This window comes from Acipenser ruthenus, chromosome 28, assembly GCF_902713425.1.
Source record: "Acipenser ruthenus chromosome 28, fAciRut3.2 maternal haplotype, whole genome shotgun sequence".
Taxonomy (NCBI): domain Eukaryota; kingdom Metazoa; phylum Chordata; class Actinopteri; order Acipenseriformes; family Acipenseridae; genus Acipenser; species Acipenser ruthenus.
In genome coordinates, this window is record NC_081216.1 from 21,851,091 (window position 1) to 21,867,386 (window position 16,296).

Sequence of the window (16,296 nt, forward strand, 5' to 3'; positions counted from 1 at the left end):
ATATACTGTTTGTATTGTAACTGGAATACTGTAGGTCAGAAGAACAGTTTGAAAGAAACTGAAAATATAAAATAGTATTAGATTTATATTGAAAAAACCTGCGTAATAAAATAATATAATCTTTCATAGACGCGAAACTAAAGAAAGCGTGCCTTCTACACTGTAAAACACCAACACACAGAGCCAGCGCAGAGGGGAATTCCTTTGGGTTTTTGTTGTGTTGTTCTAATCCTGTATGCTATCAAATTGGTTTCGTTTCTATACAGTCCGATATAAACACGGACTGAAAACCAAAATGTTGTCCTGAAATACATCACAAACCGAATTATCTTATGATGACTGTGTGTAACAGCAATCTATTCTCGACATTCTGCCTGGTACTCCCCGTAATGTTTATTCGGCTCTTACAGATTTATTATTCCAGCCTCTGTGGTGGATGGGTGTCCTGCCTGGGACTGTGCGGTGTGTTTGTCTCAGTCCGCTTTCACAGTGAGTTGCAGAGAAAAGTAGTTCTGGTCGATGCAGGAAGAAGCAGAGGTCTATTGCTGGGGCTCAGGGAAGCGGCGGGACAGGACAGGACAGGACAGGACAAGACAAGACAAGACAAGAGAAAATACATAGGTGCTGTGGGACAGCAACGCCCGTGGTGATCTTCCATGATGGGTAAGGAGAGAGAGGCTTTAATGCATTCAGGTCAGCAGACATTAGGTCAGCATGGGTACGGCGCTTTATTCAGTTACTGGTAGGTTGTCGTTGTGATTTTGCAGTATAATCATGTGTTAGTTTTTTTTTTTTTTAATGACATGCTGTGACTGATGTCAGCCGTTTTGTTCGACAAAATAAACATGCACAGATATTTATAACGATGTTCGCTTACTAGCGAGAACAGTCACACGCTTCTGCGTCCTGATCAGAAAAGACATTGTTTGGGTTAGCTATTAATAGCGGTACAACGATTGGCTGTTTTTAAAACTCTATATTATTATTATTATTATTATTATTATTATTATTATTATTATTTGTTGTTGTACTTGTATGTCTTTTGTTAGTGCTGGTTTTGACAACCACTGTATATTTTCTAATTAACGGACAGTACTGCACTAAGTTATTTAGTAGTACGCTCAAACTTACAAATACATTCCTGGTTCGTGCTTTAAAAGTCAGTTGCACGGAGCTCGTTGACGTTGATCAACCCCGTGATACACAGTCACACTGGGTGTTGCACCACTTTCTGTACATGTTGTACTAGTTCCGCACGCACAGTTATAGTGTCGTTTTTAACGACCTAAAAAGAATGTAGGCTAACATCTGTTTTTTTTGTATTTATTATTAGTGTTTCCAGTCTGATTGTACTCGCGTTCTACCAGCGTGTTCTTACAGCAGCTGAGCTGTTTGTAACTTTTATAAAATCATACACAATTACTAAAAGACTTACTAAAAGGCATGCTGCCCCTCCAGTTGTCTTCAAGAAAGGAAAATAAATGCTTGCAAAATTCTTAATATGATAAGGGGGCATGCATGCCTTGAAGTAATCCTGCAGTATTTCAATCCACAGTCTAATTGTAGGTGAGGGAATCATACAGCAGCCTTAGAGACTTGCAGTGCACTCCCTGCTGCATCAGTGACTGGTTCACTCACCCCTGCTGCACTGTACTGGGATTTTAAAGAAACTCTGCAAATGAATTAAGTGACCAGGTTAAACAAGAACCATGCACATATTCTGCACAGCACATTCATCGTGTACAGCTGATTAATAGTAATATGGAGCCATGCACATATTCTGCACAGCACATTCATCGTGTGAAGCTGATTAATAGTAATATGGAGCCATGCACATATTCTGCACAGCACATTCATCGTGTGAAGCTGATTAATAGTAATATGGATCCACGCACATATTCTGCACAGCACATTCATCGTGTGAAGCTGATTAATAGGAATATGGATCCATGCACATATTCTGCACAGCACATTCATCGTGTGAAGCTGATTAATAGTAATATGCTTCTCATAAAACCAAGCCACGCTTGTCATTTAAGCAGCCAGCAACGTACTCTGAAGCAGACTGCATTGCATCCTAATTGACCAGAAATGAAAGTCACGCAGAAAGTGCATTTGTAATGAAATCACAAGATCCTGATTAGTGGAAGAAAAAACCCAAAAAACTGAGTGTTATCTGAAAGGCCTCCCTGGTGTGAGAGAAAAGTTTATTAAACAGTTTTGGTTGGTTGGTTGGTTTGTTTGTTTTGTACATGTCATTGCATGCATGCCAGAATATATAACACATTCCAGCAATCGGATTGTGCTTATTAAGCAAAGCAGTGATTTATAAAAGCAATCACAAGTAAGGCAAGATCACAGGTCTCAAGTCTAGACTTTAAACGCAGCAGAGAGCCAAGCTCACAACTGAATAACAGTCTAACTGTAGCAACTGTAAGTAAAATCTGCTAAACTTTGGAGATCTCAGCAGTGTGATCCATTCCTGGTTTTACTTTGAGTTTAATCAGACACCTGAGCTTGTTACCTGTACACGGGCTGATCAAGCTGGATCAAAACCTGGAATGGGTGAAACTGCTATGCAATAGGAGTCTTATTTCCATCCCTGGATCTTATGCGGTGCAGTACCGCTTGGCTTGAAACTGCTACTGAAATGTAGTTTTCTTTTGTCTTTTCCTCTGTTGTATTCAGAGGTGAGGATTTAGGATGCAGTCGGAGAGAGAGAATCAAGCCCCTGCGATATAGCCACCATGCCTTCTGTGCCAGTGATCCCAGAGTCCTATAGCCACGTCCTGGCGGAGTGTGACTCCCTGGACCCGCTGCTCTCTGCTCTGCGGCTCGACTCCAGCAGGCTGAAGGTGACCCTTGCTCTTCTGTCCTGCTTCTGCTTTTGACAGTTAAGTACAGTGAAGCACCACTACTGCATGGCCAGCCAAAGAGCCAGACTGTGCACTCCAAGTTCACAATATACTGTCGAAGAGATGAATCACGATTCTCTGCCATGTAAAAAAAAAGGGGGGTATTGCTAAAGGCTGTCTACTGTTTCAGTGATACAGTGTTCATACGAGTTAGAGCAAGCAGACACAAGTTTGTTTACAGCCTGGAGAGTGGAAAACTAAAACTCATACTGTTTTCAATGAGGCGGGATCAGATTTTGCCCCATGAGGAATTATTGTACGGCAGTATTTACTGAAGCATACTGTACTTTTTTCTTGGCTAGTTTTATTAAATTGATAATGCATGCAGGGATGGAAATCAAACAGATTGACTGCATAACGGTTTGAGCCATTCCATGTTTTATTATGTCAGCTTGGCCACACAAAGGCAGCAAGCTTCCCCTGCTGTGCATTGCTGGGATGTGCAGTGTGGCAGACGGGCTGATGTGTGTGTTTTGTTTCAGTGCACCTGTGTGGCGGTGTCTCGGAAGTGGCTGGCTCTCGGCAGTTCAGCAGGAGGGCTGCACCTGATTCAGAAGGAGGGCTGGAAGCAGAGGCTTATCCTCACACACAAGGTGCATTAACCCGGAGGAGCTGTTCCTATCTGTGCCCTGCAGGCCTTCTCTCACGACGGAATTTTCTAACAGCAGCTGTGTTCTGCTTGTTTCCCAGGAAGGCGCTGTCTGCAGGGTCGCCTGCTGCCCGCACGACGAGGATTTTGTCGCTGTCGCCACGAGGTGAGTGGAGCAGGCGGAGGAGAATCCTCAAAGCAGAGCCGTGTGTTTGTGTGCAGCGTTCGCTGGTTTTGTTTGTGCTCTTCAGGTCAAAGGCATTCGTATTATTGCTGGTTTTGCAGTTCATTAAACAAGCGCGTTGCAAAAAAAATTGTTTAGAAGAAAGTTTTGATTAGAAGTATTGCAGCGTCTGTCTGTCTGTCTGTCTGTGCATCTCTGTAGTGGGTTTCACAGTATGGTAATGTTTGTTATGTTTCTCTGGGCTGTGCAGTGACAGACTGTCTGTGTCTGTGTTCTAGCCAGGGCGTGGTGGTGGTGTGGGATCTGCACCTGGACAGTCGTGGGAAGCCGGAGCGTGTGTGCGTGTCCACGGAGCACCGGGACAGAGCCGTGACCGCGCTCTGCTGGGACTCCACCCAGCACCGCCTTTTTGTGGGGGATGCTGTCGGCAGGGTGTCCACCGTCAGAGCCAGCTCCTCCAAGCAGGGGAAGGTACCATGGCTCATCTAGTACTGTGTGTGTGTGTGTGTGTGTGTGTGTGTGTGTGTGTGTGCGCGCAGTGCAGTGCGTTTTGTGGCATAAATACAGGGATGGGAATAAGACCCCCATTGCACAGCAGTTTGATCCATTCAGGGTTTTACTATGAGTTTAATAAGAGCTTGTTACCTATATACTGTAGCTAATCAAGCTTGTAGTAAAACCTGGAATGGATGAAACTGCTGTGCAATAGGAGTCTTATTTCCATCCCTGAAATACACATCATTTTGTCTGCATTGCTTTTTATTTGTATTTTTGTGCTAGTTTTGATCAGCGTCTCGGCCTCCCTTGCAGCTCTCTGATTGATTGTTTCCTCCGTGCCTCTTGCTGATTCAGGGGGCTTCGTTGGTCATGTTCCCGGTGCAGACCGTCACCACTGTGGACTCACGAGTGGTTCAGCTCAGCTATCTGGAAGGGAGACTGCTGGTGTCCTCGCTGACTCGCTGCTACCTCTGTGATACAGACCGGTAAGCAGGCATGGTGTTTACCTGTGTGACCATGCAGGAATGACTCTGCAATAACTCCTATTGCATAGCAGATTCACCCATTCCAGTTTTTAGTACAAGCTAGATTAGCCACAGTGTGTAGGTAACAAGCTCAGGTGTGTCTTATTAAACTCGCAGTAATACTGGAATGGATCCAAATACTATGCAACGGGAGTCTAATTTTCATCCCTGATTTATATATGATTTGTTAATCTTAACACTGAACTGACTTTCTTTAATTTAGTGTTTTCTCTTCCCGCTGCAGGGAGAAGTTCTGGCGGATCGGGAACAAGGAGCGAGATGGGGAGTACGGCGCCTGCTTCTTCCCAGCGGTCCGGAACGCCGGGAGCTCACAGGCACTGATCTACTGCGCCCGTCCCGGATCCAGGATGTGGGAAGTGAACTTCGAGGGGAAGGTTCTGAGCACCCACCAGTTTAAACAGCTACTGGCGTCTCCACCCCTGCCCCTCGTCACGCACAGGTAACCCAGACAGCCTAGGATAGTGTCTGTGACACGCTGCAGTGTCATCACACGAAGGAATATCCATGTTCTATCGAAACTTAATACAGGGATGGCAATAAGACTCCCATTGCATAGCAGTTTGATCCACACCTGAGCTTGTTACCTATACACTGTGGCTAATCAGGCTGGTAGTAAAACCTGGAATGGGTGAAACTGCTGTGCAATAGGAGTCTGATTTCCATCCCTCTAATTCGTCTTGCTGTGTTTAACAGGTCCGAGCCGCTGTATGGAACCTCGCCCTGCTCTCCTCAGTCAATCTCCTTCCCCAGACTGCTCTTTCTCAGGTACTGATTATTACTCAGATTATCCCAAGCACGGTGCAACACCCTGCAGGATCCATGCTTGTTGTTTATTGGTGGTTGTTTTCTTTGCAGTGATCAGTATGTTCTGACCTGGACGGAGAGAGGAATCTATATCTTCTTGCCTCAGAGTGTTCAAGTCCTGCTGTGGAGCGAAATCAAAGGTCGGCAGCACGTTCTTTCTTCCTTATCCTCAAGTAATGTTACGTTTAACACCAGTCTTTGAATTGCCAGTTTGTGGTTCACACTTCAATCACGCAACCCTCGTTGAAGGTGATTTCTAGTCTCACTACTAGACATGTCCCTCTCCCAGTTGTTGCAAGACTGAAGTATGAACCAGAATTAAACTTGACAAGGTGTAGGTCTTGTCTTGACTAACCTTATAAAAGACTACTAATGTATTTTTTGCACGCTGTTTTTGCAGTTTTTCCATGCTTTTCCTAGTGGTTTTACTATGCATTTATCATAGTTTACCCTTGTTTGCTATGCTTTACCATGCCTCACTATTCTTTACAATGCTTACCGTGCTGTGCTTTATTACAGTTTGCTATGCTTTTACTAAGGTACACTTCTATAAGGGTGTAATATTTTGTGCCCCCTGTGTGTGCTTGCTCCAGACTTGCAGGACGTCGCAGTGTACCGGAATGAGCTGTTCTGTCTGCACGGTGACGGGCGCCTCTCCCACCTGTCGCTGCTGCCCGTGGAGCGCTGCGTGGAGCGTCTCCTTCGCAGGGAGTCCTGGGGCCTGGCCGCCACTGTTTGCTGCCTGTTCCAGCACGCAGTTTCCCCCAGCAGGGTGTGTTCAGCTCCCAGAGCTCTCGCTACACTCTCCCTGCACCAAACAGGAGCCTCCGCTGGTACCTGAAGATCGCTGTGTTTGTATATTGTAGTTCATTTAATAAACAGTATCAAAGCTCTCTGGTATCACTATTGCCTTGATTAGCGCTGCAAATCACAGCAAAACCATAAACCAGAATAAAACGTCATGACGGAAACCCATGAGATCTTCATTGCCTGTTAACTGTTTGAATGTTCCCATAAAGGGAAAGTTTGAAACTTTGTACACTTCCTGCAATTTTTTATGCTAAATCCAGTCCTCCATCTTTCAGATCTTTTCTTATTGGTTAGAAATAGATCGCAAAAGAAACGTAGGCCGGTTCGCCATTTGGTGTTTCTGATCTACAGCCCTTTTAAGTGCTGTGGGTTATTCCCCAGCATCTGAAATGCTCATGTTTTTGAATGCATTTCTTTCTGTATAATGTTTCCCCTGGTTTCTTGCTTCAGGCTCGTAAGTCCCTCCCGGTCGACCGACTCGAGCACCTTAAAGGTCAGCTGGATGGCTCCACCCAGCATGAGCTGATTGGTCAGCTGGAGGAAGTGATCTCAAAGCTGGAGCCCTTTGACTCCGCCTCCAGCAGCAGGAGAAGCAGCATTTCCTCCCATGTGAGTCTAGCTCCTCCCCCTGGCACTGACTTGCAGCTGGAATGACAAACAGCAGGAGGGGGTTGAGGGGGTGGTATGGGACTGTCCCAGTTGAGTCTTGGCTGCTGTACTTCCAGGGTTGAGAGCTGATTGCACAGTTCTTCTGCACTGTGGTTTCACGCCTGCAATCTCTCTCCCTCTCTCTCTCTCTTGCTGCTCGTTTCAGGAGAGTTTCAACGTGCTGGACTGTGGGATTTACCGGGTGATCAGCAGGAGGGGCAGCCAGTCAGATGAAGACGCCAGCTCCCTCGTCAGCCAGACCCTGTCCGAGGACGAGAGGCTGAGGGAGTTCAGTTCCACCCAGGAGGAGGTGCCACCAGCAGAGCATGGTAAGGGGTGGCCATGGCAACGGGCTGTCTGAAGGAAGGGGCAGTCCCCAAAATTTAGTACTGCCGAACTTTTGTACCCTGATATTAAATCTGTCTGGCTTACCACCCCATTGCTCGCTCCCACACAACAAGCAAAGAAAACAAAAAAAGCTTTCCAGCTAAATAAAGCAACTGAAATTCTGACAATGCCTGCTGTTTATCTTAATATGTTTGTAAAAATAAAACCACAATACAATAAAAAAAAAACATTGCATTTCCATTCCTTATGTTTTTTCACTTTTGTTTTTTGTCAGTAATAGCAGTTACACTGTGCTGCTTACAAGCCATTGTCATCATTATTGCATTCACCTGTGTTTCTGTGTTTTTATTTAATTATTTGATTTTTTTCATTCACGAGCTGTGTTCCCATGCTGTGCCCACTCCCTCCTCCCCTCCACTCCTCCACTCTCAGACACCCTGCCCCCCCCCAGCGTGCACGTGGAAGCTGATCGGATCGACCCCCTCCTCCAGTTCCACATCCCCCTGTCATTCCGCCCCACTCCTCCACGCGTCGCCCTGCAGGCTGTCAAAGACAGGTAAGGGGCTCTCTGTTTCAAACCAGAACCAACCATCACCCCCCTTTCTCTCTAGGAGCGTGCTGTAGATCTGTAGCCTTATGAAAGTTTCCAACAGTAAAGGCATAGCAAAGTGTGTAAAGCATATAGTATTACAAGGATGGAAGTTTGATCCATTCCTGGTTTTACTATGAATTTAATGAGACACACCTGAGTTTGTAATCTATACACTGTGGCTAATCAAGCATGTGGTAAAACCTGGAATGGGTGAAACTGCTATGCAATAGGAGTCTTATTTCCATCCCTGTATTACTATGGGGAAAAGTTAGGGAAAATGGCGAAATGACCATGGTAAACCATTGAGCCTCATTTGTCAGGGTCTTCTTTACACTAAAATTCAATTTGTAGTGCATTTTTGTGAAAGTGTAAGAAAAAGTCAACAACAAACAGCTTAGAAGTTTAATTGAAGGACATTAAAGAAGTCTGCAAAAGTAGTCTGTTAGGTATTTAAACAACAGAAAAAGAGTTTGTTGTGTGTTAGGTATAAAGGCATTGGTGAATCTGAAATCAATTCTCCCTTGCATGAAGTCCAATCTATCCATGTTTATTACAGTTAATGTTTAAACATCTAGTTACTGACCGATCAATAAAACAGATACATCGCCAGCCCCCTTCCACCTTTCCACCATCTTCATGCAAGAGTCTATACATGACAGGAAGGGGACTCTCTTTAATGCTGCACAACATCACTGTTGGTAAGCCATCCCATATACCATGAAATCCTTCGCTGCATTGATCAGGCACTAATCGGATATAAAGTTTTAAAATACTTTTGTATTAATATAGTGGGATTTTATTTGGGACAGAAACAATTTTTAGATAGGCACTTATTTATTGCCTGCTGTCTAATCTATAGGGGGATGTGATACCAACTCAATAAAGAAAGGGGGAAGTGCCGATTGTAAATATAGCTTGATCTCATCTCATGACCCGCTGCTGAGTTTCGCTCAGGTGGTTTAAAACAAACTAAGACTGCTCTCCGCTTTCACTTCCCGTTTCTCGCATGCACATTTTTTTCATTTAAAAGCTGCCCATGGAGCTCTGTAAAGAAGACATTTTGTTTTTTTCATTCTTGTGGATACAGATTAACACTTGCATGACAGAGCTGCTGTGAGGTAACAGTGATTCCTTTAGCTTTCTGTACCGGGATATGAGGAGAGCCAACAAGCCACTCAGTTGAAGCAGCCGTGTTGTACTAAAGGGGCGATCCGAACGCGTTGTAAGTTTTCTGATCCATTGTGTAACCGGCAGAGAGCTGTATGAAAGGGAGAACACGCTGATGCATGCTAAATGTGTTATTATTATTATTATTATTATTATTATTATTATTATTATTATTATTATTATTAATAATATGTTGCTATATGTACTATCTTCAGTAATAATAAAAGAAAGTGACTTTAGGAAGTAAAACAAATGTTCCTCAGTGTTTTCACTTAAATGTCTAGTATTGAAAGCTTGAGGTGGCAATGATGGGGAATTCACAAGCCTTTTTACAGTACTTGAAAGAGAAAACAAAACACCTGCTAATGTTACAAAACTTGAAACAAGCAACTTAAATATACCTATGTTGATCCTTTTAAACGATATTCCTGATCTGGTTATTAACTGTGTGTATATATATATATATATATATATATATATATATATATATATATATATGCTGTTATGCTAAAATGACAGGATCGTTGTCATGCCTTTGTGAATCCCCCTCCTCACTGACCATGCTGTCCTGCTCCTGATGCTCAGCACTGTCCTCGTTTCTCTCCAGCGTGTCAAGCTTCATGAGGAAGACCACAGAGAAGATCAACACCCTCCAGATGCCCTCCGACCTGTGGCCCAAACCGGACGGGAAAGAGGGGGGGGGGCAGCCGTGTGAGGCCGTGGTAACCGTGGTAACCTACCCAGAGGAGCAGGAGCAAGAGTGAGTAACCGTGACTACCCCTGGCTAGCAGAGAGAGTTCACCTGGGACCCGGGTTCACTTCTGTCCTGGGGCCCATGTGTGTAATGAGTTTTGAAAACTCCACCAGTAATGACTGTAGCAATACTATCCGAGGTAGCTCCACTTAAGACAGCTGTGCAGTGTTTGCATAGACAGGGCTTAGAGACCCTGAGTGCATGAGCCTGTATATAACAGCTGATCAGTTTCATCCTGTTATTAATTACCTGTCTTATATTTTGGTTAGAAATGCAAATTTAGGGTTGTTGCTGTTTTTTTTTTTTTTTTTTAAATTTTTTGGGTTCTTTTAGTATTTCTGTGTTTTCTGCTGTTCCCCAGGGTTTGTACAGACAGGCCTCCTGCTGAGGAGGATGAGCTGCAGGGCCTGAAGGAGGCGACAGCACGGGCAGTGTGAGTGTTGTTAAAGATTCAAACAGCGGCTCTTTCTGTTCAGGCAACGCAGGAACTTAATCAGCTGTAATACTGAAATAAAGCTGCCTTCTGAAAATCAAAGGACAGTTTTGTCGAAACTTCACTTAAAAGCATAGCTCCTTTTCAGGATAACTTCTATGATGACATTGAATCATAGAGTGTTTGGAAGGTGGTTAGCATACGAGTGGATGGATTGAAAAGATGCATTTATGGACCAGACCCGGTCTGGAGGGGAGAACTGTTAGATTACCCTTAAAAGGTATTATCCTTTAGGCAGACAATTACAGTGGTGAGTGATTAGTGAGCCCTGCTGGGTTAAAATATCAACAAGTCAACTCTGCGAAGCAGGCTAACTTGCAAGGAGGGTTAAGTGAATTAATACTGTTTTGTTGGGTTTGCTTATCTTTTGTACTGCAATGAAAAGTAACACGTTGCATGTGTGATCCTCCTCCCCAGGGCCCAGCTCCAGGATCCCCTAGTCTTGCTTAACACAGACAGCCTCCTGGAGGTCCTGAGGACTTGGCTTCCAGCGCTGGAGAGAGCCTGGGGTCTGCCGGAGGACTGCGCAGAGAGAGGAGGGGATGTGCAGAGTCCTGTCCGACACTGGGGGGACTCAGCGTGTGACCCCCAGAAGCATGCTGTGCAAGGGGGGGAGGACAGCCCTGCTGCAGCGGCAGAGGGGGCTACAGGGCTGTCAGAGGAGCCAGAGGACAGCAGGGAGCCTGGAGACCAGATTGAAGAGGCAGGGTGCCCTAACCATGGGGGTGCCACGGATCACCCTGCAGCCTTGCCAACCAGCCCGCAGGAGCATAGCGGGGTGTTTGAAGATCCAGGTACTGACCGGGGAGAGACCAGACTGGAGGGGGAGGGCTCCAGATGGTGTACCCCAGTCCCCCCGGTGCTAATGCGAGTGACTCCCCCCTGCGAGCTGCCCCTGGAGCTTCACAGAGACCTGACTGAACTGGCCACGCTCTGCTTGGAGCTGGGCTGCTTCCACGGAGACGGGGCCACGCCCTGCCACTTCCTGCACAGGTTCTTCTTCCTGCTCGATCTGGAGCGGGCCTGGCGGAGCTGCCTGATGCGATACCGGGACTGTCCTGCTGTGTGGGGCGTTTACACTGCCGGGCTCAGGGGTAAGGGCTCCTTCCTTTACACCGCATGGTGCAAACCCCTTCCTTTTACTCTTCAGTGTTTCACAGCCAAGTGGTGGATTGCTGAAATATTAGGATCCTCTAAGACCAGGCTTGACAACATTTTGAGATCAACCAAACTATAGGAATATTCTTCCTGGCTATCACCCATAATGCATACAACACTCAGTTTGTTATTTAACTTAGAAAGTTTCACCAGGTGGCATTAAGGATTGTTCTGTGTTCCCTTCCCAGAGCTGACCCGGTCCAGTCCTGGTACTGTAGTTCTGGAAGAAGGGGACCTACTGAAATCCCTGCGTTACCTGAGAGCCCAAGAGCCCTGGGACTCAGCCCTGCTCCTCGCACACCTGAGCAGGTGAGGGGGGGGCGGGTTACTATCTGCTAAAGCTGAATAATAGATACAGTATTCAAACTCAAACTGCAAGTGTGTGCTTTAAGTGAAATTGAGTAAATGGAAAAGACTAAACCTGCTGTACAGACTGAATGTATATGGACCCTTTGCAGGCTGTACGAGAGGCATGGAGAGCTGGCTTTGAGATCCTTTGGCCAGTTCTATCCCACCATCATCCCTGCTGATGTCATGGCCCTGTCCAGGAGAAGCCCCGCCCACTTCCTGGCTTACTTGGACAACCTTGTGAAGTGGAAGCCTGCAGAGCAGAGGTAAGGTTCTGGGGAGTAATGGTGCGCTGAAGCCTGCAGAGCAAAGGTAAGGTTCTGGGGAGTAATGGTGCGCTGAAGCCTGCAGAGCAAAGGTAAGGTTCTGGGGAGTAATGGTGCGCTGAAGCCTGCAGATCAGAGGTAAGGTTCTGGGGAGTAATGGTGCGCTGAAGCCTGCAGAGCAGAGGTAAGGTTCTGGGGAGTAATGGTGCGCTGAAGCCAGGAGATCAGAGGTAAGGTTCTGGGGAGTAATGGTGCACTGCGTTACAGCTCCACTCACGAAGGACCCAGAGCTTACACAAAGCGCTTCACCCCAAACTGGGAAACTGAAAGAAAAGAAATAAACAGCCCAGGAGTTTCATTCAGGGCCTTATAAGTTGTCCTATATTGTTTGTTTTAGAAATGCGCCTATGACAATTTGAGGTAAATAGCTTTGAGAATCTGAATGGTTTTAGTTTTGTGTCTTCAAAGATGTGTTTTTCTCCTTTTTAAGAAAATGCGGTGCTACTGACACTGGAGGAAATGGCTTTGTGTATTTCACCCAGTGTCAGATTAGTTTTATAATTTTATTTATTTTTGTGCTTCTTCAGGCTGTCTCTGATTGGTTCTCTCCTTCAACCGGAATCCCTGCGTCAGGATTGGCTCGAGCTAGCGCTATCCCATGATGCCCCACAGCCAGTGGACACCATCAGTCCTGAAGGAAACCCGAGGTACTGAGCACTGAAGAGCTGAAACATTAAACAGCTTTCAAGCCAGTATTCTTAATTTTTTTTTTGTTTCGTTTTGTAGATTTAGAAGAAGAGAGTCATGTTAATGAACTTCGTGTGGCTCAATAGTTTTTCCTTCTTTTTCCTCCTCCTGCTCTCAGGTCCCACTCTCACTTGTTCTCCTGGGGTTATGGGCAGCTCCTCTCCCTGCTCCTTAAACTCCCGGGAAACCTGCAGTGCAAGGAGAAGATGGCAGAGACCTGCAGATCCCACGGGTGAGTCAGGGAGAGCCAGGGGGAGCCAGACCGCAGAGCAAAAGAATGTACTCAAATTATTCTGCAAAAATGTATAAACACCAAAGCTGAAATGTGAATAATGATGCCTTGATGGTAACATAGAATAAAATGAAGAAACTATTCTATACGTTACAGTTTAACCTCAGAACAAGAGGCTGTTTTGTCCACCAGGAGAGTAAGTGTAAGACAACGACCTGGTACCGTGTGTGTGCTGCAGGTTCTGGACTGGCTACCTCTACCTGTGCTGGCAGCTGGAGAGAAGGACAGAAGCCTTCTTGGTTATCGTTAGCCTGGATGACATGGGTCTACTGGAGGGACCCAACGGTGAGACTTTTTACACAGGGGTGGAAATGACTACTATTGCATAGTGGTTTCACCCGTTCCAGGTTTTACTATGAGCTTGTGCCTAGGTAACAAGCTCAGGTGTGTTCTACTGAAAACCAGGAATGGATCTAACTGCTGTGCAATGGGAGTCCTATTTCCATCCCTGTTACATGCAAAAGAGGGGAGCAGGTTGGTTATTGGACTGCACATTATAGGACTAGAACATGGGAACTTTATGATTTGTAGTTGTACTGTATCGGTAGACAAAGTGCAAACAAACGCTAACATTGCGACCGTGGTTCTGTTTGCTTTGGGGGGAATTAAAAATCCCATTGAGTTATTTCCAAGAAAACTGGGGTTGTTAACCTGGGTGTCATACAATATATAAATTCTTATTCAGTTCAAACCAGGGCCCAGATTGTTCAAACTGCTGGCACTTGGTCATTTCAGTAATAATAACAATAAACCTATACAAGGGAAGTTCTGAAACCCAGGATTGGGCAGGGATGGAAGACTGCATAGCAGTTTGATCCATTCCTGGTTTTAATATGAGATTAATAGAACACCTCTGATTTTGTTACTTATACACTGTGGCTAATCAACCTTGGAATGGGTGAAACTGCTATGCGATGGGACTTCCATCCATCTCTCCTGGGTGCAGGACTAGTGCGAGTTTCAAGCCTGAATATCTCTCTCCGGTCCACAGGTGTGATGCCAGAGACCCTGGAGGAGTGGAAGTACCTCCTCCAGACCACGCAGAGCAAAGCTGACGAGCCCGCCTCCCCCTGCTCTCCGCACGGCAACGGCCTGGCCAACGTCGGCTCTGATTGGTCCAGCCACGTCAGCCTGGAGAACGTGACGCTCCTATTGGCCAGGACGGTGGGGCCGGACCGGGCGCTGGCTGTGCTGCAGGAGTGTGGGCTGAGCGTGGAGCTGTCCGAGAGGTCAGCGCTGGTGTGCGAGATCCTGAGGATTGCAGAGAAACGGCAGAGGTGATTCATGTTCAGAGACAGCTTTCTCAGGGGAGATTCAGCCTCTTGTTATTTCCTGCTGCTTTCTCTTACCAGGACAACCTTGTAAATGAGATGTATATTTCAAGGGTTCTATCCTAGTTAAATAAATACGTTTTAAATGTTGTTTTGAAAAGGAGCCCAGTAGTGCTGCACGAACCGATTTTATTTGATTTTTATTCTGATCGCGCTCTCCACAGGTGTGGGTCATTGGTGTCGATCAGACTGATTTACCACTCAAACCCAAGCAGCTGCTTCACTCGTTTCACTCTGAATGGTAAATCAACCCGATCGACACCAGTGACCCTCACACCTGATTATCAGCACCTGATTTCTGTGGCGTGCTCCATCCTAATAATCGGATAATGGGTTCATGCTGCACTAGAGCCCAGAGCAGTTCCATTTCATTTAAAATCAATGTGTGATTTTTAAACAATTTATCAAAGACAGTTGTCGAATTTGGAGCCCTGACACAATCATGTGAACAGAAGAGGAAGTTTGGCTGGACTCTGATGTTTTTCTGTCCTGTCTGGATTCTGTTTGTCTGTGTTTCAGGGCCCTGATCCAGGCGATGCTGGAGAAGTGTGATCGCTTCCTGTGGTCTCAGCAGGCATAGCGAGAAAAAAAGCGACTTCTGAGCCGGGACTGTCCCAGACTGACGGGCGCTCCTCCCTCCGCGCCTCGACATTTGAATTCGATGACTCTCGCCTTCATGGTTTAATAGCACCTGAAAGATGTCCGTACTTTCTCCTTATATAAAATACACCAGCTGCATTCTCTGGAGTATTGTGTGTTTTAAGGCAATGTGTGTTAATTTAACTTTGTCTACGAATTCCTTTCTTAGTTTTTTGCGAATGCTGACTTTTCACCCCGCATACTGAGCCACAGTCTCTAAACTGGCTTCTGGCAGCCCCACTGCAGCTGCTGAGGAGCTGTCTCCCTGAAGGGGAGTCTGTGATGACTGCAGCAAGGTGGGGAAGCAGTGTTAATGACAGCTATTGTACAGCACGTGCTCCCTTACCAGGAGTGACTTTGATTTTATATAGATTATTAACTACAGTATTGCTTGTAGTGCCACTTAGCATTTTTATAGTATTACAATGTGTTTTACAAACAGTATTTAAGGTGGATATTTGAGCTCGGTATTAACTGTACAAGCTGTAGAGTGACAAGGAAAGGTTTAAGAAGGCTTGAAGGACGGAGGCATATTGTGTATGCGCAGCTGAACCTACCTGCCTGGTTTACTGTATGATGACAGAATATGTCACTATTGCTGGACACTAGCATTAAGGAATTACCTGGTTCAAGTTGACAGTATGATTATTTATTTTTATTTTTTTTTTTAAATACATGTATTATTTAAAATGTATTAATATAGATCAAACTGCGGGGAGATAGTTGCATGAAGTGAAAAGAAAACAACGGATTGGTAAATAAATTGTTCTTAAACACTGTGTAATGTGCAGGAGTAAGGTGCTGTCGAATCAATGAATGAGACATTTAAGCAACATGAAGAATTCTTTGCTTTGTTGGAGGGTATTGTCAGCCTGCTGTACTGCATCCAGAAAAACAAAAACCTTTGAGTCTCTTTCCAGTTTCAGTCATGGAGATGTGCTGAATCTGGTTTTGTTTAAATGGCCCGTCTCCCAGGTGACCAGTTACGTCTGTAATGCAGAGGGCGTGCATAGTTAACAAGCTCATGTGTGTCTTAATAATCCCATAGTAAAACTAGGAGTGTATCTGACTGCTATGCAATGGGCATCTAATTTCCATTCCTGAAACTATCTATACTGAATTAACAGAAAAACAAGCGTGTTAAATATAAAAAATTTATTTGAGACTT

General features: G+C 45.3%; 1 protein-coding gene across 3 annotated transcripts; it reads left to right on the forward strand.

The window, feature by feature from the left end:
- The first annotated feature begins 304 nt into the window (after positions 1 to 304).
- Positions 305 to 15,907, forward strand: LOC117434903 (BLOC-2 complex member HPS5-like). Of its 3 annotated transcripts, none has more exons than XM_059003056.1 (23): positions 312 to 663; positions 2,689 to 2,855; positions 3,398 to 3,508; positions 3,606 to 3,670; positions 3,967 to 4,159; positions 4,541 to 4,671; positions 4,955 to 5,170; positions 5,425 to 5,496; positions 5,587 to 5,675; positions 6,129 to 6,307; positions 6,796 to 6,954; positions 7,160 to 7,322; positions 7,720 to 7,897; positions 9,708 to 9,860; positions 10,216 to 10,287; positions 10,765 to 11,441; positions 11,694 to 11,814; positions 11,964 to 12,119; positions 12,707 to 12,826; positions 12,985 to 13,098; positions 13,337 to 13,443; positions 14,150 to 14,435; positions 15,009 to 15,907. In XM_059003056.1, the coding sequence occupies exons 2-23, from the start codon at positions 2,748 to 2,750 to the stop codon at positions 15,067 to 15,069; spliced, it is 3,531 nt and encodes a 1,176-aa protein (XP_058859039.1). In that variant the 5' UTR covers positions 312 to 663; positions 2,689 to 2,747; the 3' UTR covers positions 15,070 to 15,907. The 3 variants fall into 3 exon arrangements, with proteins under 3 accessions (XP_058859040.1, XP_058859039.1, XP_033913507.3); XM_034057616.3 differs by having other exon boundaries at positions 315 to 663; positions 7,774 to 7,897; XM_059003057.1 differs by lacking the exon at positions 15,009 to 15,907 and having other exon boundaries at positions 305 to 663; positions 13,255 to 13,443; positions 14,150 to 14,288.
- Positions 15,908 to 16,296: the final 389 nt, after the last annotated feature.